Source organism: Manduca sexta, chromosome 16, assembly GCF_014839805.1.
Source record: "Manduca sexta isolate Smith_Timp_Sample1 chromosome 16, JHU_Msex_v1.0, whole genome shotgun sequence".
In the NCBI taxonomy this organism is placed as follows: Eukaryota; Metazoa; Arthropoda; class Insecta; order Lepidoptera; family Sphingidae; genus Manduca; species Manduca sexta.
Window position 1 is genome coordinate 8,603,417 of NC_051130.1, and position 24,462 is coordinate 8,627,878.

At 33.5% G+C, this 24,462-nt stretch overlaps 1 protein-coding gene across 3 annotated transcripts in view; it reads left to right on the plus strand.

The window, feature by feature from the left end:
- The window catches only part of LOC115444226 (protein dead ringer), a 128,807-nt gene that overhangs the window by 71,000 nt on the left and 33,345 nt on the right, over nucleotides 1-24,462 (plus strand). For all 3 annotated transcript variants that reach the window (XM_030169915.2, XM_030169916.2, XM_030169917.2), the window contains one exon: nucleotides 14,313-14,385. In XM_030169915.2, the coding sequence (XP_030025775.1) occupies nucleotides 14,313-14,385 (73 nt within the window). The remainder of the gene's footprint in view (nucleotides 1-14,312; nucleotides 14,386-24,462) is intronic.

Genomic DNA, 24,462 nt, shown 5'->3' on the forward strand with positions numbered 1-24,462 from the left:
ATACTCATTTACTTATATGTACAAATAAGTGTGTGTATATTATATCTCTCAGTGTGGAGATAGTTGGACTGGCTAAGAAATTAGCATGTCGCTTCAGTGGCCGCGCTGTGGTCATCCCTTGTTTGTGTGTGTGGGTGTGTGCGTGAACGCGTTGTAGGGCTGCACACTATGATGGCGATGCAGGGCTGCTACTGTACTGAAACTGGACTTCTTTTGTCTGGTATTAGTCTATTTAGAGTTTTAATAATTTTTATTTAAGAATGAATAATAGTATCTATTTTTAAAATATTCAATTATGTTTGTAAAAAAAAATCTAAAATCAAATAATTGGGAAACAATCCGGAAACCGATTATTTGATAATGGTTTCTTGTAGTGCACTAAGTAAGCAATGATTTATTACAAACAAATGATAACCACAAAAGATGTACACTCGACATTCAATAGCATTCAATGTCTATATCTGTCAAAATTAACCATGTCCGGCACAATGAATGCTTGGCAGCCCTACTCGAGTGCGTTGACCGAGCGTTTGTTACACCTGCAAATAAACGTCGCTCCATACGCGAGACCAATAAACGCATGTTTCCGTGTAAACGTGTGCGTATTCATTAACCACCTTGTACGGTGGAGATCTTTGCTTTGTTCCACTCGACATTGATTTGCATGTTTGTTGCTGATAGAACTCTGAGGCTCTGAGATGCTGTTTTCTAAAGTCTTTCGTTTTTCTTTTTTTGCGGCCAGTGTGAATTCGAAATTTAAAATGTTTGAGTTTTATGTTTTCTAAAATTAAGTTATGTGATTTTTAAATAATGCATGTTGGAAATAAAAAGTAAAAAAATAAATAAAAAGTTTTATCAAATAATTTAGAATGGAAATTAAGAAACTTATTAGGGTTGTCCAACGTGCAATTGAGTAAGTTGATGGTAAAGGATTACCATATAATGAAGACTGAAATCCTTTACAAAGTGAAACAGTGATTGAATAGGTTAGGTTATTTATTAAGTCTTCAGCTATCCCCCTGAGCATATAGAACGCCGCACCACAAGAAAGCTCCAATTTCACGTCGCGTGGGTTTTCCGTGTGACGTCAGTGCCAACCTCGCACGATGCCGCTCATCTATAATATAAAAAAGTAGTTTTTTTTTATTCGAGTCCATTAATTAACAGTTGCAACCCTTAATCCAATTTAATTAAAAAGCAACATTTTTTAAATATCGAACGTTTCATTTTGAATTAATTATTTTCAAATATAGAACGTAACGTGAAGCGATTACATCGAATGTCGAAATGCGATGGACTGCGATGTGTAAACGACACAAGTTATTTGCGTGCATGTGCAAAATTCACAAGTTAAACAAAGCGCATGTACGAGCATGTAGTGAATGGAGCGCATGTACGCGCTAATACGACGCACACGCGCCACGATACTTAGCGCGCTTTCGCTTAGCGGCTTAGCTGTTGACGTCTCTGTGTATTTGGTATAATGGAATGAGTAAAGCGTTTGTGTATGTGGGGTGATTGGATGTGTGAATGGAAAACGTTATCGTTTCAATATTTTTTTTAAATCACATTAAAAAAAAACAAGTCAATGATTACTTTTTCTTTTAATGGAATGTTGCATTTTAATTTTTTAAAATTGTATTAATTTCCGATCTGTCGTTATTTATTGATATTTTGGCCGAAAAGGACCGAAAATACAGAATAAATAAGTTTGAATTTTCAGATATAAAATATACCAGTGTTTCTAAGACACATTTGAGATAAAGTGAAATATATCAAATCATTTGAGTTCTACTTCTTCCCTCTAAACTTTCTGAATAGTCTTATTCGGTCACAAATTGACAATTTATCGGTCAAAGTGTTCTGAAAGAAATTGAAACTAGATTTTATATTTCCGCAAGCTTAAGTGGTAATGCTTTTAAAGGAATTTCGTCTTTATAACACACGAGTGTTAGAATCGTGTTTTTTATTTAGGTCCTTTTTTTAATTTATATATTTTGGACATACATTTGTCACAGATAATAAGTCTTTATCCTTATAATAAATAAAATACAATAGTTTTTCATCAATATATGTTTTGGATTAATATTTGTATCAATAAACAATAACTCTACTTGTAATACTTAAAAAAATATTAATTACTACAAAATAAATTACTAACTTTAAAAAATTACGAGTCTATGTACAATATTATCAACCATATACCAGCTAAAGTGGCAAATTATATTGCAATAGAAAGCAATTCAATAACAACTGTCTCCGAGGAAGACACTTAATCCCTAATGGATAATTGCGGCGTGTAATACAGGCTTTGCGGGCGGATTAGATTTCCCGCCCTCGCGCGACGCCCGCCCTAACGCGATACATTGATTTGTCAGATTACGAGCATGTTTGTGTGTTTGTATCATTGATATATTATTTTTCTCTTTATTTTAAAGGTATTTTTTACATTTTACATATATATTCTTAAAAAAACATGCATATAAAAATATAAAAAAATTATGACCGTGCGAGGGCGTTTTCTGGGATAAAAGTCTCGTTATTTTTTTTTTCGGCATAGAACGTAGCCAACCTTCCCAGGGGCTTAAACTATATGCATACTAAATTTCATAAAAATCCGTTTAGAATATTTTCAGAAAATCGATAACATACATATAGACAGAAAAGGGGACTTTGTTTTCTAATATGTATAGATAAAAGGTTGTTGTGAAATATACTACATATTATGGACTTTGTTATTTTTAATATTTTGAGTTAATGATGTGTGTTATACATATTAAAAATTACAAATAATTATCGTCACTAAATAATATAAAACAAAGTCGCTTTCTCTGTCCCTATGTGTGCTTAAATCTTTAAAACTACGCAACGGATTTTGATGCGGATTTTTTTAATAGATAGAGTGATTCAAGAGGAAGGTTTATATGTATAATAACATCCATTAAATAGTAGAGAAATATTGCACCCGTGCGAAGCCGAGGCGGGTCGCTAGTAACTTACTATTTTAAAGTATAGACGATTTTCTTTTACCACCCGTAACGTAAATCAAAGTAGAATAACTTCGATTATATTTTTAACACTTATAACATGGCATATTTCATGGCCCTCTAACACGTAACATATTTATTTATGTGATCGCCACCCTCTTTCTTCCCCCATGATAACGCGCTGGATAATACGGAACCCCAAAATGTTCATCTAATTGGAGATCAAAGAGAGGGCGTGTAATCGTATACGCTTTGTCTACATACTTCATGGACCATGATTAGAGGTGAACTAGATGAGGTTCAAAGTGTGTATTCGTTTAAATGGTTACCAAAATAAGTTATATTTTTTATATTTTAATAGTAAAGCACATATGGAATTAAAATTGCCTCTATTCTATAAACAGAATTGCATTCAATTATAATTATTATCAGATTATTAATAAGGAAAAACTTACGCTTGTCCAAACCTTTTATAATATTGACAATATAAAAGTAAGCGGCGATAACTTAAATATGCCTTATATAATATGGAAAAACATAAAACTGTATAACTTATAACTGTATTTTATAGACTAAAAACAAATGATGTAATTATATTAAATATTATAGAACGTTAAATTTAGTATCTCATCTCTGCAATAGCTTGCACAAATATAACCTTTTGTTTAATACCAATATCAGTAACATACAGTCACACATAAAGTAGTTGTCCAAATTAAAACACTTAAATATCCTGTACACTTTTGTGTCACCAACATATATTTTTTTTACAAACAAAATGAATGGGTATTTTTTTTTGAGTGGTTATTTTTTTGTCGACCGTACTTTCCATATCCACGCTCTAATCACTTCCATGTTGTCTCTACATCGCTGTGAACATGCGTTGATGACCACAGTGTATTGTTTTTGTCGATTACGCAATTACTTGCCCGGAATAAGCCCACGGGGTGGACTTCTCTCGTTATAATGTGTTTAAATACGCTCAGGCACGTGCTTGCATATAGTAAATAGACAGATAGGGACAAATAACGTAAATTTTATGTATCAAACTTAGATAAAGGGTCGCCATCTTAGATGTCACGTTGATTTAAAGCCGGAAAGGACAAATAATGCAAATTGATTAATGTATCAAACTTAGATGAGCTTTAATTGTTTCCATCTTAGATGTCAGGTTGCTTTAAAGCCAGAAAGGACAAATAACGCAAATCGATTTATGTATCAAACTTAGATGAGATTTAATTGTATCCAATATCCATCTTAGATGCCAGGTTGATTGAAAGCCAGAAAGGATAAATAACGAAAATTGATTTATGTATCAAACTTAGATGAGCTTTAATTGTTTCCATCTTAGATGTCAGGTTGCTTTAAAGCCAGAAAGGACAAATAACGCAAATCGATTTATGTATCAAACTTAGATGAGCTTTAATTGTATCCAATATCCATCTTAGATGCCAGGTTGATTGAAAGCCAGAAAGGACAAATAACGCAAATTGATTTATGTATCTATTTTAGATGAGCTTCAATTGTATCCATCGTAGATGTCAGGTTGCTTTAAGCCAGAAAGGTTCAAGATCTTAATTGGCATGTCAAAACTGTTAAATATATTTAGTTAATTTGATCAATAAATATGTCTAATTGTCTTTTACTAATATTAACACTTTATAAATATCAACGGAATTTTAATTGCTAATGTACTTTCATAAGCATGTTCATCTAATAAATCATTTTTCTTGTACATATATTTGTTAGAGTATAACATCTCTCAACCCGAAGCAAATTTTGATTGTGGTTTTATACCGAAATATGACTTCGAGAGTCGCTAAGAAAACCTATGTTATCGTTAAAACTTACAATTGTATCGATCGTGGCGACATCTATCGGCTTCTCACTATACACAGAAAACCTATGATAACATAATGGTCACTCCAAAAGCCCATCTGCTTTGATATTACAATTAACCGAACGTAACGCCGGAACCTATCAATCTCACAAACCAGTGTATGTTCAAATGAGTCGTAATTCGTGTGCAAACAGTACAGAATGGGAATGAGTTAGCGCCGTCGGTATCGTCGGTTATCAAAGGGAATTGGACGGTTCATTCAAAAAGTAACCAAGGGGAACAGGAAGTGTATCCATTCATAGATAGGTCAGATTATCCGGAGATGTTTTTGGTCATTCATTCATACATTATATAAATTAAACGGGTTTTTTGTGTCCGAGTTTGGATGTTGTAATTTAGTTAGTACATGTTGTAGTAAATGTTTTGTTCATTCAGGTTTTCTTGCTTTATCTAACTAATAACTAACCAACACTTGTATTTATTTATGTATTTCATTTTGGTGGAGAATAATTTTTTTTCTATTTATGTGGAATGTTTATAATAGCCGGCTCCGTTGGGATTCAAGAGTTGATTCGTTAAAGGAATTTTTCATCTCCGTAAATCTATTTACGCATTCCACTCTCTATACAGGCATGTGTAAAATTTATATCTTATCTATACCAATATATAAAGCTGAAAAGTTTGTTTGATTGAACCTACTAATCTCAGGAATTACTAAACCGATTTTGATATGTTTTCACTATTAGGAAGCTACATTAGTCCTGATTGCTATAGGCTTATTATCATGGAAAACGCGAGAGCCGCGGGAATAGAGACGCTATGAAGCGTGGTTCCCTCTAGTGGTACAGGTCCTCCATTAGCTAAAAACTAAAGAGTACACATTGATTTCAACACTTAGACATCAGTTCGTATCAATTGAGGCTTTGTTTTTGCGGCCATCGCCCTCGCCACTTTGACGTGTTTTATGTATAATATCAGCACAAGTTAGAAGATGAAGCGGGTTAATCAATAAATCATAATTACGAATTAATATTTGAAAAAATATTATAGTATCTTAAGCTTTAGATTATTTGAAATACGAAAAACTGTGATAAAACATGTCTGGACTGGCAATTACGGCAATATTCTTTGATTTCTGACTTTGACAATATGCTATATTGTACAATACTTAGAAAACCCTCTGTGAATATCAGTAATGAAATTATTCGAAAGGGAACACGACAAACATATATATACTGACATGCATAAATTCCTGCAAATCATTCTAATAGATATAAACGAAACTCTTCGCCATGAACATATTTTTTTTCCTCTCCAAAACACTGCTGCGTTTCATATCTTTGCAACATCGCTTCAGTTTGTGTCTTGGGCTGAATCTCACAGCGTTTGTTTACCTCATTAAAGGTTCGGTTAAAACTGTTACGTTTGTATCGATCGCAGCGACACCTGTCGGCTCCTCACTATGTTCACGGTTTAAGATTAATTGTTCATTTCAAAGGACTTTTTATTTTGACAAAGGTGTTACTAGGTCTGGTTATTGATCTAGGGTGAATAAATGTTTATTTATTGGGGAAATTTTATATACAAGGTTATTTCTACGTTGCTTTACAAAATGAAATATATTTCTGCTAATATTGTGTCAAAGATCAACAGTGAATAACAAATATCATAGGTTTTTATTTTCAGATTTTTAATTATTTTGTGGCTTAGTGCGAATGGTGTGTATAAAATTAATATATATAATGGTGTGTATTTCCCTCTGAAAGTACGATGTTGCCGCTTCGACAAATTCTCTCTATGTATTATGTAGTAACAGTGGAATTTGGGCACGTAAATTTAAAATCACTTTTTATTAATATTTATTTCGTTCGAAATTTACGCTTTAATTTTACATCTAATTACATCGGTTGGAATAACTTCTGGAAACGTAGTGTTTTCAAGAAAACCTAAATATGGTTTCATTTATTAACGCAATGTGCAGGATAAAAAAAAAAAAAAATGATTGTAGCTTATTTTTGTTAATATGACCATTAATTAAATAAACCAATAAACTTAAATAACAATACTTCTCCACTAAGATTTCCTATACAATTTTTTTGCTCATAATACTAGCATAATCTATAAGTTTAAGGTGCTATACCATAAAGCCAGAAAACAACTACGCACTTTTCAATATACGTATATATATAAAAAGTCAATGTAACCACAAAAGTGCAGTCGGTCACGAAAATACGTTATTCGCATGATTGCTCACGTTCTTATGTACTTGGAGCTTATGTTAGTGCGTTCTGAAGTCACAGATTAAAACATAGAATGTACAAGTGGAATAGGCCGAGTTTACACAAGAAACCAGCCTGGAAAGCGGCGATAGCCTAGTTGGGGTTGGAACGGTGTGTCGAGACGAATGTCCGCAGATTCGAAATCCAAGGCCACGTACTTCTGACTTTTCTAGTTATGTGTGTATTTTGTGTGTACTTTGTGAATTATCGCTTGCTTTAACGGTTTAGAAAAATATGTTGAAGGAACCTGCCAATTCGTATTAGGCCAGCGTGGTGGACTAAGGCCTAACCCCTCTCAGTAGTAGAGGAGGCCCGTGCCTAGCAGTGGGATAGTACGTAATATTTAATTTAAAGTTAACTCTTTTGAACAAGTCTATAAAAAATTAATAAACATTCTTGTTACAAACACTAAGTATTATTTGAATATGAAAATAATGTGTAATCATTATTTTATTTCTTTATAGGCAGATAGTTAAATTTATACCAAAACATCTATTTTCATTAATTTTACCTAAATGTAGCGCGAAGTACGTCATTTCTTTTACTAATAACATTCTTATCGTGAAATACAAAATTACAACAGTAGTTGATAGTTTATAATTATGATGCGTTTCGAAGGCAATCGTATATGGGTCGCTTTATCGAGGTAATGTCTAGTACACGACCAGATACGTAGGTGCGTCGCTTTTACGATCTATTAGTTATTGCTACATTGTAATTTGTTGGAAAATGACAGGAAAACACAGTAATGTGCGCGCAGACTAGCACATCACGTATGACGCGACTTTGTAACTATATATCGAATGAGGTCTTTGTATTATTTTGAAATAGTCACTAGTTTTTAGATACGGATTAATTCACTTCATGACTCAATATAATATATAACTCCCTTTTTAAGTATGCATAATAAATTACGTTAAAGCAGTCAATTCTACCCAAAATATATACAGCCGTTTAGTTTTCGAATTTCAGTATTCGACCATGGAAAGATCTACGCACTATTAGCAAATTTCATTATATAATCCCATGAGAAAACAAGCATATTTTGTAACAATTACAGGACGTAAAGCATCAACAGCAATAAGTGTAAATCTCTGGCATTTCCATAAACGTTGTTACTATTATGTCCTGATAGGGTCGCTCGCACAAGCTTTATTTATAAATCCATCCCCTTAAACATTACGGCTTTGAAATATTGCTAGCAATTTGAAATTGTCTTGCGGCGGCGCGCGTGGTTTCTTGCTTAGTCTTGTGTTGTATTGTCATGCTATACTTTGCCTTATTGAAGCTAAGGTTTGGACAGATTTTAGTCTGGTCTAGAATAAGCTATAGTTTGTTATTGATTTTCTTGGAAGCTGTGGCGGTTTTGTTAGTGCAGTCTTGTTCATAGCGATGTTTCGTAAGTGTATCAAAAGGAGTAATCATTATTTCTCCTTCAGGTTTTATTTATCCATTGGTAAGATTGCCTTATAGCATATCTATTTACTGTCTCTTACAAGAATTAATCTACGATTAATCTACCATTGTGCATTTACTATTTTGTTTATATTTGAAGAAATCAACGAACATATTTTTTATATATCAACGCGTAACATATTTTATGATAACTTATAGCATGTGTGGTGCAATCTCGCCCTTACGGTCCACACCGAAGCTCGTGGTTCGTTCTCTTATTTAACAGAATCCACTTGTCCACACTCTGTATCCGTGTAAATTGTATTGCAATATATTCACTAAGTAATAAGAAGGGATATGTTTTGCTAGAGGCGACCTTAAACATTCAAACAATAAAAATCGTCTGGGAAAGGACAGACGGTTGTGTGTATCCGTTTGGTATTTGGTTTTGAAAGTGTAATATTAGTTATTTTATTGTAAAAACTATTAAGGTAATGGATAGGTGGTTGATGGAAAAGAAAAAACAATTGAACCGTGGTATATCTAAATACTGACGAAGACAACTGAGACTATTAATACTGACATTACATAATATGTCTCATGATGATTATGGATAATAATCGTAATCGTATTTCTATATCTCTGGTTTTAAAGCTCGTATTTAATAAAATATTTTTTATTTATTCAAGTACGCGTTATTAAAGACTGGCTTTAAATAAATAAAGAAATCGCATTGTCTATTAATCACCAATCAACTTCATAGCACCAATCAAAACAACTTCAACCGTGGTTATATTAAGAATAGGTATATTTTTAAATACAATAGTCTATCACATTCCGCCTACATATAAGTCAAATTTAAAGGTTTTCAATAACATAACACCTTGTCCCATTTTACGGTGATTCAATGTTGAAGTTATGATTTATTTCATTCGTGATACGTATGTATGTGTGTGATACATCAGTGAGAATTGTGGCCATATTAACCTTGTGTTCAGGTCGCGTCTTTTATTTTTATAAATTGTTATTCGCTTTTGAAAATTCAAAAGGAATAATGCGTCGCCATTTTGCAAAATGGCGGCGACTTAAAAATGTAATTGATTTTTTTAATCTCTAAACCAAAGTATTGGTATTGGTGTAATTAAAACTAAATCAACATTAAAATATTTTTTTATTTAAAAAAAAAATTAGGTCGCAAATCATTGGAATAAAAAGGTCTAACATTTGAGATTTAATTGAAATCCAACATTAGCTTGAACTTCATAGAAATAATTTTACGATTAGCAAATTTGTTCACGCATCTTCGTAAAATGTACGGCATTAGATTATGTTGAATGTCAATATTTTATACGACGGGACATCAGTTTGTTTGTTATTTTATGTGTTTTTTATAGCATAGTAATCATAATTTTATTGTTTTACAATGACAACATTATGATTTACGTTCGACTGCGCATTTACGGAATATGACTATTGTATATAAACTTTATATGTCAGTAGGTATATTACGTCAAATATATTCTCTTATTCATATGTTATTAGTTTTATTTAATTTGTTTTGTGTATGGTCTTTGTCACTAACACAATACAGACACTTTTTGATAAGTAATTACATTTAAGTTTTCGTCAATATAAAAAGAAAAGTTCAAATGCAATATGTAAATATTTTATCTACAGCAATGAACTTATTAAGTAAATTAAACATTTTATGTCAATTTAGGTTCAAAAATCCAGAATCTTCTTTCAGGCGTACGGGCATAAATTAATAATAATACCGTTTTTAAATTCGAATGCGACAGACGGTTTGGATTTTGTTCATTGCTTAACACGGCCGTTTGAGCCATTCTTTATTATTACAAAATATCAGTATATGGGAAAACTGTACCAGAATTATTGTTCGTGTTTATCAAAATATTTATTTATTCATGCGGAAGGGGAGAGGCGCTAATTGGCGCATCACAATGGAGATTACGCGGCTTAAGCCCAGTTTTGTGATTCAAATATTGACGGCTCGGTGGGCGACAATATGGCCTGTTATGATAATATTGCATACTTTTGTACGATTCTGTCGGGATTTAGGGATCACGATTGTTACACACCCTTGACGTGTTGTGATTTAAATCCATGTCTTGTGGACAAAAATGACCCAAGAGAAAGTGAATTTGATGGATCCGAGTCATTTTTTACTGTGCCGGGTTGATGTGTAAAAGGCAAGAGTGTTAATTGTGTTGTATTTTTATAATAAAATTATGAATAATCTTACCTCTTTTTTGGGGTATAACTGCTCTATGTTGTTTTAACATCCAACAACTAGATGAAAATAGATATGAAATATCAGACTTACATAATAAATAACCGCCCTAAATCCATTTATACAGAAGCAAAACCAACAAAAACAGCACCCAAAAAACTAACCTCAAATTAAATTCTAGCGCTCATAATGAGCGGTATCGATAGCGCAAGCGCAATAAGCGCTCGCGAGCGATCGTTTGACTTTTAATAGCGGCAACAGGCGTTTGTTTCACGCATCAATCTTGGCGATCGTCACTGTCTGGCCGGCGCGCCCTTCGCGATTAATCACTCGCCAGCGGTTCGATTAGCGCCGGATAGGAGAAAAAAACATGTTCCAATTATGACCCATCAGTGTTTACTTGTCGCGAGGGTTAGGGTTAGATGTTTAATTGATTTTTGTATTTGACATTTGTGTTGATTAGGTTTTGATATTTTTATGTATTTTTCCAGGTATGTATAGCTTTTATACTATTTAGATTAGGGTGTGAGTTTCTTTAAATTTGGATATTGTTGGAGAGTGAGATTTAAATTTATTATCGCATAATGGTATTACGCGATAATAAATTTAAATTTCACGTACGCTCAGCAATGTTTGCCGATCGAAAGTTTTGTCCGGTGTCGTGGCGGAACAAAACTTGTTCCTCGTTGTCCATGTGACTTAGAGTTTGTAAATCAATTATGAATATTGTAAAATCCTGTGATATTTAGTTTCCTTGCGGGTTGGATGAAACAGACTTAACAATTTTGCTGATAAGTTTCGCGCGGTCATCGATTTTGCTAGAATCCCAGAGATAATTTAGTATTCTAATCCTTACTCCTTTAATAGTATCATGTGGTGACGAGTTTGGTGGTGTGTAAAAACCTGATTATATAATAGACAACTTTAAAGTAAAATGCTACGTCTATGTAAATACAATACTCATTTCTAATTCTAAAATGCGTAACAAGTCTATCTACTTAACTTATCTTGACACAATAGGAAATTTCAATATTCGCGCGACCCTGCATCGGAAACAGGAAATGTCAAATGGCATTCTGTTGTCTCAGTCCAGTTCTGAGTAAAGTGCCTCGTGTAATTGTGGGCAAATAGAGGTGTTTGATCCGTGGGCGCCGCTCCGTGTCGTCACGGCTTGGACATTTGCTTTGTCGCCTTAATGGGCATTATATAACGGGTATTGGGTATTGGGTTAAAGGTTTTGTAGTACTTGTATATTTGCTCAGGTTTTTTTGAATCTGGGTGAGTATATTAAGGTTACTAAGCTTTCTTATAAAAGTCGTGCGGTGTTTCCAATGTACCCTGAAGCAATCTATTAGATTGCTAATATAAGCGCATGTATTATTTACTTTGTTCAAATATTATGACAAACATCTATATTAATGTGTGATGATTTAAATGTCAAAAAGAATTGCAAATTATGCGATTCATAATTTTAATTGTTTCCAAATTAGTATTGGTTGTATTTGCAGTATGCAAATATTGGCCATAAACTAACATACAATAGAAGATTTAACTCAGATGTCGTTCTTTTATATTGTAAAATGTAGAATGTTATAAATACAACTTTTGTTATGTGATTTAGGTTGTAAATTGTAGTCCTTTGCTTCAAGTTATCATTACCTTAATTTCATAACTCAATTTTATAATAAGCTAGCTTTTGCTCGCGGCTTAACCTGTCTATAAAGTTTTTCCGGCATAAAAAGTAGCCTATACCACCGAGGAGTAATGTAGCTTCCTATTAGTGTAAAAAATATCAAAATCGGTTCAGTAGTTCTTGAGCTTAGCGCTTTCAAACTCATTAGCTTTATATGATCTTATTTCGAATATAGATAAATAGTATTAGTGCCTAAATCTTAATGCAATTTAACAATAAAAATAAAAAAAAAGACAGAGCATGACTTACCAGTCATGCTCTGTCTGTACCCAGAAGGACTATCTTTTTTTGCTTTGAATGACGAGACGAGCTTGCTTTTCGCTTGATGGTAAGCGATACGACCGGCAATAAACAGTAGAAACACCATCCAAAACCTTGAGCTAAAAAGTATTTTTTGATATTACACTGTGCTCGCCATCCTGAGACATGGTATGTTAAGTATGTATTGTTTAGCAGTTACACTGGCTATAATGTCCTTCACAACACAACAGTGACTACACACTGCTACTTGGCGGCAGAAATAGACATTGAATTAGTACCTACCCAGGTGGACTCTGACATATGAGAGATCTACCACCAGCAATGTTCATTCAATCAACCATACATATCAGTCAGATACAACAGTTACTTCAAATTACCCAGCGTATTTAAAACGTTGGATATCGGTATAATTATTTACTGTGACACGCCTTTCGCGGTGGGGGATGTGAGGTTTGCAAATTACAACCTTATAACCTACTCTTTTATCGAGTTTTTTATCTGTAATGCCTACCGTGAGTATCAATTGCGTAGTTTTGTTATTGGCTGTAATAGATACGTAAATGTAGAGATAAGTTGTTTTTAAATGGTTCATTATAATGTTAATGTATTGGTGGCCGATGGGTGTTCTGTACTGACGTATCTGAAGGTATAGATGATTATTTTACAAAAGATAAAATTGGTATAATAATAATAATAATATCAGCCCTGTATTATATACTTGCCCACTGCTGAGCACGGGCCTCCTCTACTACTGTGAATGGTGGACTAAGGCCTAATGCCTTAGTCCACCACGCTGGCCTAGTGCGCATTGGTAGACTTCACACACCTTCGAAATTCCTATAAAATTGGTATATTGGTAAAAATTGCAGATGAACAAGGACCTTTGATATAATTCTACACTGTTCTCAGTTTTATTTGACTGTATTTCGTAATTTGAGTTTTCAATTGACATCAATAACTAGTTCAAAAATGTTTAGAATTAAATAAGAATTAGAATTTATATTTTATTCATTCAGGTTCCGCCCGCCTCTATACTATGAGCGTTAGTGAGCCTAACTGTCGGTATAATTTGACAACATACTTATAGTTAAATATGCATGACAAGAAGCCATGAGAAACTTACAAGTAATGCAATTCCAATGTTTTTGTCCGGACATGCGGGCGCACGTGGCCACTGCGCACCGTTACCCACTTCCCATTCCGAATATTAATATGTTCATTACGTCTATTGTACTAAATAACGTATTATTTGTTTCACGTTCCACGATAGTTACCATTTACAAGCAGGTAATTATAATTGGAATATGGTAATGAAGAGCAATTATCCAGATGCATTTAAGAGCTGGTTACATTGTGACACACATGACTGATTCGAGAGAGCAAAACGGTTAACGGACTACAATACCATTGTAAACAAGCTTCAAGGCTGAACGTCCAATGTCCTTTAACGTCGAAAAAGTTTTAGATATGTCAGAGGAAATATGTAATCAGCTTGTTTATTTCTTTTGTTTTCGCGTCAGTGTTCTTTTTTTGAATGTTAATTCATTTTATTATTGCAACAGGTTGTTACTGGCCGTTTATATAATAGTATTATGTTTTGTTGCAGCTGTACGAGATCAGCGATGATCCGCAGAGGAAGGAGTTCTTGGACGACCTATTCTCCTTCATGCAGAAACGTGGTAAGTCCATTTTATCACTCCGCTGCCAGAATTAAACTTTGATTAATCCTTTGTAACGATTGATACACGTTGTAATTTATCATAAGTCTAAATGCTTCATTCACGATCATCGATTGAATGATACGGCCGGCCAGTGATAGTTGAGCTGTAGTTTAATAACATTTTATACGGCCCGACGGGTCATGTTGCGTCAGATTTAGATACAAATCGGATATAGGCTAATATCAGTCATTGGACGTATAAACGATTTTATATTGTGGAGATAGACGGTCACTTGATAAGATCACCGGTGATTGACGACTATGGGATGCTGGTGGAACTGTGCTGTATTAATGAATACATTTATAATGAAAAGGTTATAATAGATTCAAGTTTAATTTTAGTTAGTAAGTTGTTTATTATTACTAAAATAATATAGTTGTAATGATTTTCTCACAGTGCATGGAGCAGTTTCAGTACTGTTTTATTGGTGGTTATTTGTTTGATTTCAAAACCATAACTATTGATCTTTAATGAAACATATTTTTTTACTATTAAGACTTAATTAAAGGGAGCTAACAAAGAAGTTTCTCTTCATCTACTAATTTAATTTTTAAAGAAAAAAATTGAAGATGTATACGACCATTTTGAAAGTATGAACTCAAATGCACTTAACTACGTATGATACAAGTGCAATATGGATCGGCTTTCACATTTAACATGATGTAATCAGACTTGCGCGGTCATTTATTATCATTGTATATTAATTAAGGTTATAGAAGTGTTACATACAAAATGACTGTGGGAATTCGCGATGCGAGCATTATCCGAAGATAATCATTATATTTTAAATATCATAATAGAAATAATTAAGCGGGAGATCGTCCGATCGCCCGAGGCTTCAGCGTGCGCGGGCGCGTGATTGATAACTTGTCTTTTGTCTCTTTCGTTCTCGAGTATTTTGTATATTCCTTCTCTGTCTGTCATTAATTGATCTCGCTTGTAAATGGCGCCAGACGATAGATTGTGTTGATATCCGACCTCCTTGAACAGATATTGTCAAAGATAGAGTTTGTGAAGGAAGTAGCTGTTTCTGGACGTGCCATAGTTTTGACAGTCATTCAGTAATATACAAAATTTGCATGAATACTATTTGGTTTGACTACCTTGGCGTATTGCAGTGGCATACTGCAGTGCTGAAGTCTTGGGTTCGATTCCCGGGTTGGGCAGTGATATCAAGTTTTTATACTTAGCCCGGAGTATAGAATTTGTGTCCGATATAGCGATAAGCTCGCCCCTATTACAACATGGGACGGAATACACACGACGAAGAGTGGGTGCACTAATGGTTGCTAGAATCTTTCATCACTTAAATTCATACATAAGTCATATCCAAAACTTCACACCGTACGTACTTTCCAATATCAATAAAGTTATTTACGCAGTTATCGGTCGGAAGAATAGGTGAATAACTTTCACTACGTCAGTAATACAGGACCTTAGTAGGCACATTGGCTCTTTGTATTGATATTCGGTGTTCACGTATTAAAAAGTATTAAGTACATATTAGATATTCGCTTGAAAATTTATGCCTCTTATTTCGATAATAATTCTTATTTAAATACTCCATAAAATATTATTTAGCGCTTTATTCTCCTTTCCGCGGGCTACTAGTGAACAAGATATTCAATCACAATAATATAATTATTTAATGTAAACTGTAGCTTAAATAAAGGATTAACTGTTACAAAAACCTAATCAGCCACAGCACAAATTAGCACCATAATTTCTGTTATGCGCATGATTTCAATAAAGATGCGGACACGGTGTGATAGAGTGCCCACACGTTGAGAGTATCGCGGCCGCTTATCTAGAATAAATTATTATTCAATTTATCACTCGGTTACCGGGGCCGATAAACTGTATAACACGATTTGTCCTGGATTAACTATTTTTTAATTGTAGGATTTCACTTGGAGATGGATTGCTTTACGCGTCTCTAGAAACAAGTTAATATTTATTTATACATAAACCTTGTCACATATATGGCTAGAGTACTATATCGAGTAATACAACTAGTATTGTTGTACTTCCTGGAAAAAAAAAATGGTAAAAAAAAAGAGTCGTATAAATTAGTGATAAAAGTTGGTACAGTGCTAGGCATTTCTAACAGCGGGTCACGTTAGCAGTTTATTTAATTATTTTCTAAATCTTTATAGTGTTGCAAATTAACCTTGCACAACCTCGTATATTATATTAATAATATGGAGTATATTAATTTTTCGAAGCCAGAGGGCGAACATAAAACTTTTAATTATTAGAATTAATTTATTCGACCCGGGTTAATCTCGTACGTTACCCATCACATGGATCTCTTCGTATTAATAATGTTTTATCATTTATTATTGGTCATGAGTAATGAAAGTTAGCCCGCCACGCCCCGCGCCTTCTCCGCACTCTGTCTTCGTCTCGGTTCAAGAAAAGAAATTAAAAAAATATGTTTTTATTTTTATTTCCCATCGAACGAGCGCGAGCGTTTAATTTGATGCCAGCGACAAACGATTATGTAAATGACGATCAAAACGTAATAAGTCTTAGTGGGTGTTCGTTAATCGATTTGGTTTACACTGATATCGATCTTAAGCATTCGCAAATCGATTTATTTGGATTATAAAAAAAAATACTATATTATACAGAACATCGTGTTATATTTGTCCGTTCAAATGTTTGTTATTCAGAATCGAATTAATCTTGTGCGATGTGATTTTTCATCGACCTTTTTTGGTTGTTGCCACTTCGTTGAATTTGATATTCAGAAATAATTTGTATAAAAACTATAATGGTCGTGTAAGGTGGGACGGGGGACTAGGCTGTATGGCTGTATGGCCGTGTGCCTTTGCCACGTGATCAGCTCGTTAGCAGCTGATTGATCGGCCATCGGCCCGCTTCTGCTCCGTACTACAGGGTGTTTAGCTTTGACAGGATTTAATATTTCTCACAATTTTTCCTCTTAGTTTATACATAATTTTATTATTTGTTGTACATATATTTTTTTAAGTAAAAGTCTATAAAATAACAGTAGGAATAGAAATAAAAAAACATTATTAAGAACTCGAAAAGAGCATCTCGTATTAAAGTTTTTCTATAAATAGGTAACAAAAGTATTATAATTTAAAACGAAGTTTTTTATTGACACTTGCCAAGAAATCATTTTTACAAGTACGTTTGAATAGGTAAAAAATAAAAACCAACGGTGATAAGTGTGCATTGATCGGTGATAAAAAAGTCTACAATGAAATAAAATTATTATTTTTAGAATTAATAATTAACATTGAAATATGCGCGATACAAAAAATGCGCTAGTAATAATAAATATACATTAATATCATATAAATATACCCTAAATGTGTTTAATAAAATCATCACCATGTACGCGCTGGCCTATTGTTTCACTTGTTAATAGCGAGTGTGGTATAACTAATAACATCTCATTCGGATTCATTTCCCGTGATTAATTATCTGTTTAATCGATATAAGATGTTGTGCCAACAGCCTTCTCAAGTGTCTGAGCTTTCAGTGACCGACAGTTTTCAATCTTACGCAATCGTTTTAAGGTGCTAATTGGATCGTATCTCGCCTAACGATAGATTAGGTTAAAGAGTTGATCTATCAAATGTTTTTTTCATCTCATTGAAGATAGCCTTTGTTCGGGATTTAATTGGTGCTTTAAACAGGTCCGCGGTTAATTCGATTTCTGTTCGAGTTCACATATGTTTTTGTCTATTTATCCTTTAGTTTAGACGAGTGTTCTAACTTGATTGATTGAATGCGACTTAGATCGGGGGCGTGGCGGTTATTACATTTCAAAAGTGGATTGTGGATTTTAATATGTGAATAAAAAATGCAATTTTGTTTTTGTTGCATGTAATTATGAATGGTTAATTACCATTCTTTATCCGGGATGTGGTGAAAAAGTTTATTGGCCGCGGATTGGGACTTTATGGAATGCGGGTTTGCTTTATCCGTTAATTATCGTGCGCAAGATTAATGTAAATACGATATCGAGTTTGGAGAATGTATAGAGAGTTATTTTGGAGAAAATATTTTCTTTTTTTATCTTATTCATAGCATAATGATTTTTTATGTTTACGCGAATGCTAGACATTGAAATAAAACTATTTTTCGTATTTTATCGCGGTTTTTTTGTATTATAAATTTCTTCTGACTTTTCAAATAATTTGCAGCTTTCACGATGGGAGGGTCATGAGGTGTTGGTCGTGGGAAATGTCAGTTACAATATCTACCTATATTTAACAAATATCATATGTTTTAAAAAAAATTGAATTATCGAAGGTCCGATCTACCCAGAATGAGCTCTCAGTGTCTTGAAGTCCGGCAATAATTTGCATGAGTTTGTGATGGTGTTTTGCTTTGTTGACTGACATTTAACGACAAAGATAGCGAGAAAAAACATTGCATAACTATCATAAACGTATTAGAAGTGACCTATTCTTTATAAGCACCATTTGCTCGATTACTCGTATAATAAATAAAACGACACAGCAATCCATATTCAAACACTTTTCTTTTTAATTCACAACCCAACAGCAACAGAAACCTATCAAACATTCACAGCATTTTTATAATTCGTCACGTGTACATTTAATAAAACAAGAGCGTTGTGACAGAAGTACTGCGCCTTAAATAACCTAAGATTGATGGTGTGAACAAGGGCGAAGATTGATGAACCGTTCAACTATTGTCACTTGGATTTTGGATGGAAATTTTAATTGGTTCCGTACATGTGCGAATTGATGTGGTTTGTCGCATTAGGTGTTTGTAAAGTCGATTGTTTAGTTTGAAGTAAGTATTCGGAAAGTATTCAGTCCCTATAGTTACTTTTGTAAAGTTATAAGTTGATAAGAATGACTTACAGTCGTTTTCAATAAACGATCTCAATCTCAATCTTTAATCTGATTCCGAGAATGAACCAATCAAAATAACTTATTTGTAAGCAAGTCAAAAATATGGCCGGTTTTAACATGTGTACGGTGATCGCTATCCGGACGGATATAAAATATATTCTAACTCCAGATTTTTTTTTATTTCTTTGTATGACGAGACGAGTTTGCCGTTCGCCTGGTGGTAAGCGATACGACCGCCCATCAACAGTAGAAACACCATCCAACATCATGAATTACTAATTATTTTTTTCCATTGCGCTCGCCATCCTAAGACATGAGATGTTAAGTATTATTATGTCCAGTAGTTACACTAGCTACAATGTCCTTTAAACCGGAACACAACAGTGACTATATACTGCTGCTTAGCGGCCGAAATTTCTGATGAATTCAATCGCGAACTGAAACACTTATCATGTATGTTAATAAATCGGGTGTGCTAACATTGTGACGGTCATCTCCCGCCAATAACGGGCCAATAGCGCCAGTCACGCACGGCGACCCGCATCAAACTGCAGCGCGTAAGATACGAACTGAGAGCGTGTACACGCCTTTATTTGAGTTTTTATATAAAAGACTGCTGATTTATTATTACTAGATTCTATGTCATGTTTGACGTGCAAATTAAATTGTATTTATCACATGATTCTAAGAATTTTTCAGTGAAAATTTCCAATAATTCCGGAAGATAAATAAATGAGGAACTATGAATTATCGTCGTTTTAAATTTTTATTAACACGAGAATCTCATTTTTGCAATATAGGTAAAAATTAACACAGGACCTTGTAATAGTGAGCCAGTGATTTAACTTAAAATAGTCACACATCCACTGTAGTGGTTCGTAAGTAGAAAAAGTATGAAATACATTAAAATATGTTTTACTATCTGATTATAAGCTGGACATCAGTATATCGACTGTTTTTAGGAATAATGATGGGTGAATCATTAATTATAATTATTAATAACACAATTATGTAAAAACAACCTTTAAATTGATCTCCTAAAACTAAGTATTTTCACTTTCAATACTCGCTAAGGGATAGTTGACGCTCATTTTTTAGGTGAACATTATTTTTTTTCGAATAAAACATTAAGAAGTTTTAATAAGGTTGATAAATGAAAAGTGTTTACTGATGAGTATTATAGAGTATAGTGTTTCATAGACTACTTTTTTTGAAACATATACACAATAATTATTTTCTGACTGCTTAACAGACTCTCGCTTATAAATTAAGCCATACCAGCAGCAGGAGTCTATAAATGTTTGAGCACGATGAATGAACGAGTGAACGAATAAGTGGGGAAAGTGTCTGCGTAACTGTGAGATTGTACGACATACCACTTTGTTTTTAAATGGACCTTTTCGCCTTTGTCGAGGATATTTTTTTAGCAAGACGAAAACTTGCGAGGATTTGATGGTGGACTATCATCAGTTTATATGAACAATTATATTTTTTCATCGAGGGCATGGCAATGAAGCTACACTGCACCTAATGTTAAGTGAAGAGATGCTCAAAAAGATGTTGATCGCCAAGATATAATCATCCCTGGACGGTCGGCACAGTTATGCCGGCCTGCTTTGTTGCTTTTTCACGCTCCGCTTGCAGGACCAAAAGTTTTAGGACGGAGGAAACACCTATTGGCAAACTGTTCCACAGCTTAATAGAGCGGCAGAAATATGAATTATAGTATACCTATAACATAAAAACATTTTGCAAATACTTACAGACTTATAAAAATTTCGCAAAGCTATGTTTAGTTACGTCTTGACTAATCTGCTCTAATCACGGGCGATGTTTAATTTTGACAGCTATTTAAGCAATGCTTAACCACATCTTCACGCTTAAACAACATACGTAAAAAAATCTAAGGTGGCAAAGCACTTGATTAAAACATAAACGGAGTTTATAAGTAAGAAGTAAGACTGATATAATGTCTACGTAACAGTCAGTACAATTTCCATTTTACTCTTATTTTTAAGTATACATTTCCATGGAACAGTCACCTTTGTTCCTGTATAAAGCCCAATATATTTATTTCATATAACCTATAAATACGTAGGAATATGTGTTGTAACATTACGCGTGCGATATCGGAAGTATGCATAACTTTCCCAATTAACCGACTTTCCCTAAGCGAGTGGATAATTATTTATTTTACATTAAACACGTATCGATGCGGCCATTACTCATTCCTCATAAACTACTTAATTGATTTTCTAGTCAGTGTATATCCGCAAGATATAAAACAAACTATAGACTCTTCTTTACTTCTGCTGACATTGTGCCAAAAATCATCCATGAACAACGAATATTTACACAAAAAATTACTTTTATATTATATTAACTATTTATTGTTTGCTGTATTTAATAGATTTAAAAATCATAACTGTCATTATTTTTTGAATGTCCTGAATATGAATATTAATATTATTATTAGTTTAAAAATCAAACGATCAGTTGTAGGTAGGTGAAAGAATAACCAGTTTTACTGAATACAAAGTTTACTTCGCATTTAAGTATCAGGAACTAAAATGATTTATTAACAGTGTCCATTTTCATTATAAACAAATCAGGAAACAATATATGCCTTACAAATCGTTTTCTACTACCATACTAAACTGTTTCTTATTCGATTGCGAGTGACGAAATAAAAAATAAATATTAAAATAAAACATTTCAAACCAAATTACATTATTAAAACAAACTAAAATAGAACATTAATTAAATAACATTTCGACGAATTCCACTAGAGATTATGATCGATTATTTGAGACGTGTTTTCAGCGTGTCGTGAAAAATTCCCGAGACATTTTGTCTTCCCAGCGTATCGGGATCAAACGCGGTCTGATTCTTATACAAATAAAAGTGGAATTAATCAGCGGGTGTAGTGTTGAGACTTGAGAGTTTATTTTTCTCTATTTTATAAATGGTTTTTGTAGGCGAAGTCGACGTTGATTTTACAACGGTATCTACTTTTAATTTGGACTTAGTGGTTGGAAATTTGCTGTCACGTTATGTTATGGAATGAGTGTGTTTAATTGTCTTTATTTATGTTTTGTGAATAAATGAAACTTTTTTCTGCCAACAATTACTGCCACATATTACATTTCTAGTAGGATGGTTTTAAAAATATAGTCGTCTTCGTGAAAATAACTCGCAGGTATATTAAAACAGCTAAAATATATCGTTTAAAATCAACGGCAGAGTATATTTGGTTCACGTCAAAACGTCTCAACACTAGCGGACGCGTGGATGAGGCGTTCCCAAGTTTCCTGTGAAACCCACAGATTCGATGATAATCTTCCGCCGAAATGTGAATTAATATATCAAAGTCGGCGCACGCGCAGCTTCCAACATTTATAAATTTAATGTAATCGCCGGGCCAACGTTTACTGCTCTATTAATAATTTTTATCGTCACTTAAACGTTTCTTTTGTTTTTGAACGGTATAAAATTATTTTATACACGCTCTTTGATCTGGCAACCCTTTATAAATCTACTTAACGGTTTCGATGCGCATTTGCGTCTATCATAACGTGTTTTATTAGGTACAAATTATAATAGAGTACGCTCCTTGATAAATAAGATGAGCATTAAATCAACTTTATTGTTATGATACCAAATGGCTAAATTATAGTAGCGAACAACTGATTTACGCTTGGAGAGTATAATAATATTTTTGATTCTTGATTTACTCAGTGCGTTTATGAGTGTTATATTGATAAATTATAGCATAATTTAAGCAAATCACCTATCATTTCTAATCATAAATTACGCACAGCATTCATTGTTCCGGTGTTCTGGCGTACATAATTAAATGTGATCGCAATTAATGTATAAACATAGATATCCTGTTTCGTGTAAATCATGGCGACATTGTAGTTGTCATCGCATGGTGACACGGCCGGACGAGTGCGCGGAACCCGTGGGAGGCAAATATATCATCTCGGCATATTAATTTTGCGATATTAAAAAAGTTTTTGGTTACTCTAATAGCGGAACATTCCATTACTTGTAGGAAGTAAGACGCGTTTATATTTTATACAAGATTTATGAACTTCTTTTTACTGTTAAATGTCATTTTAAAAGACTAAAGTTGACCTCCTTAGCGTAAGAATAAGTACAAAAACGAAACTCTTTGTCCTTTGGTCACATTATAAGTTGAGAACGAGTAAATCGATTTCAATCATCTCTTTTGTCTAGTTCTCTATTGCCTTATAGAAGGTCCATACGGAAAGAAAAATTAAGAAAATTGGAAATTTCGAAAACATATGACTATTTTAAATTCGCGCGTTTGATGAATGTGAATATTGAAATATCATTCCCAAAATTATTTTTAGTAGAAAACTAAACGAAATGCCGCAGTTCGAATTTAACATTCATAACTAAAACAAAACAACGTCTATTTGGTCAGCTAGTATACTATAATCATCAATTGTAAAACAATCTATCAACACGATTACCGTGAAATTTTACGAGCAACAGATTTCGAGCAAGTCCTATCACAATCCACTCAATTAACTTATGCTTTAGGAACTGTTCTAAAAACGGCACAAATTAGCAATGGCCGGTCTCAATACAGACCAAATATAATCGCATTGTGCGCCACGTCACGGCGCGTGTTCAATCGATTAGATTTAGGCGTCGTGTTGCAAAACCGCCGTTTTATTCATCGAAATACCATAACTTTATCGTATAGCGACGTTTGCTTGCTTGGGCGGTGTTTTGTGTTACGTTTATTATTGTCATAATTGTATTTGAATTAAGGCGATACCTCAAGGTCCATTTTCATACATTTTGTTTCACCTTTAATCTGGGTAACTAAACAAGTATCATGGATATTTCGGCCTTTAAAATTTAATATGACGAAATTTTAAAGGCCGAAATATCCATGATTATTAATTATTTTTACGTTTTTCTTTCAACTGCGAGAACTAATCACTAACTAGACGTGAATTTAAATTCTTTACTTGCCAATACTTGTTTAGTTACCTAGATTAAAGGTGAAACAAAATGTATGAAAATGGACCTTGAGGTATCGCCTTAAAGATAAAGTTAATTAACTAACATTTCTTGGAGCGTATTGTTTTTTTATACGTGCATGAAAAAATGTCGTCATTGCATCTGATGGTAA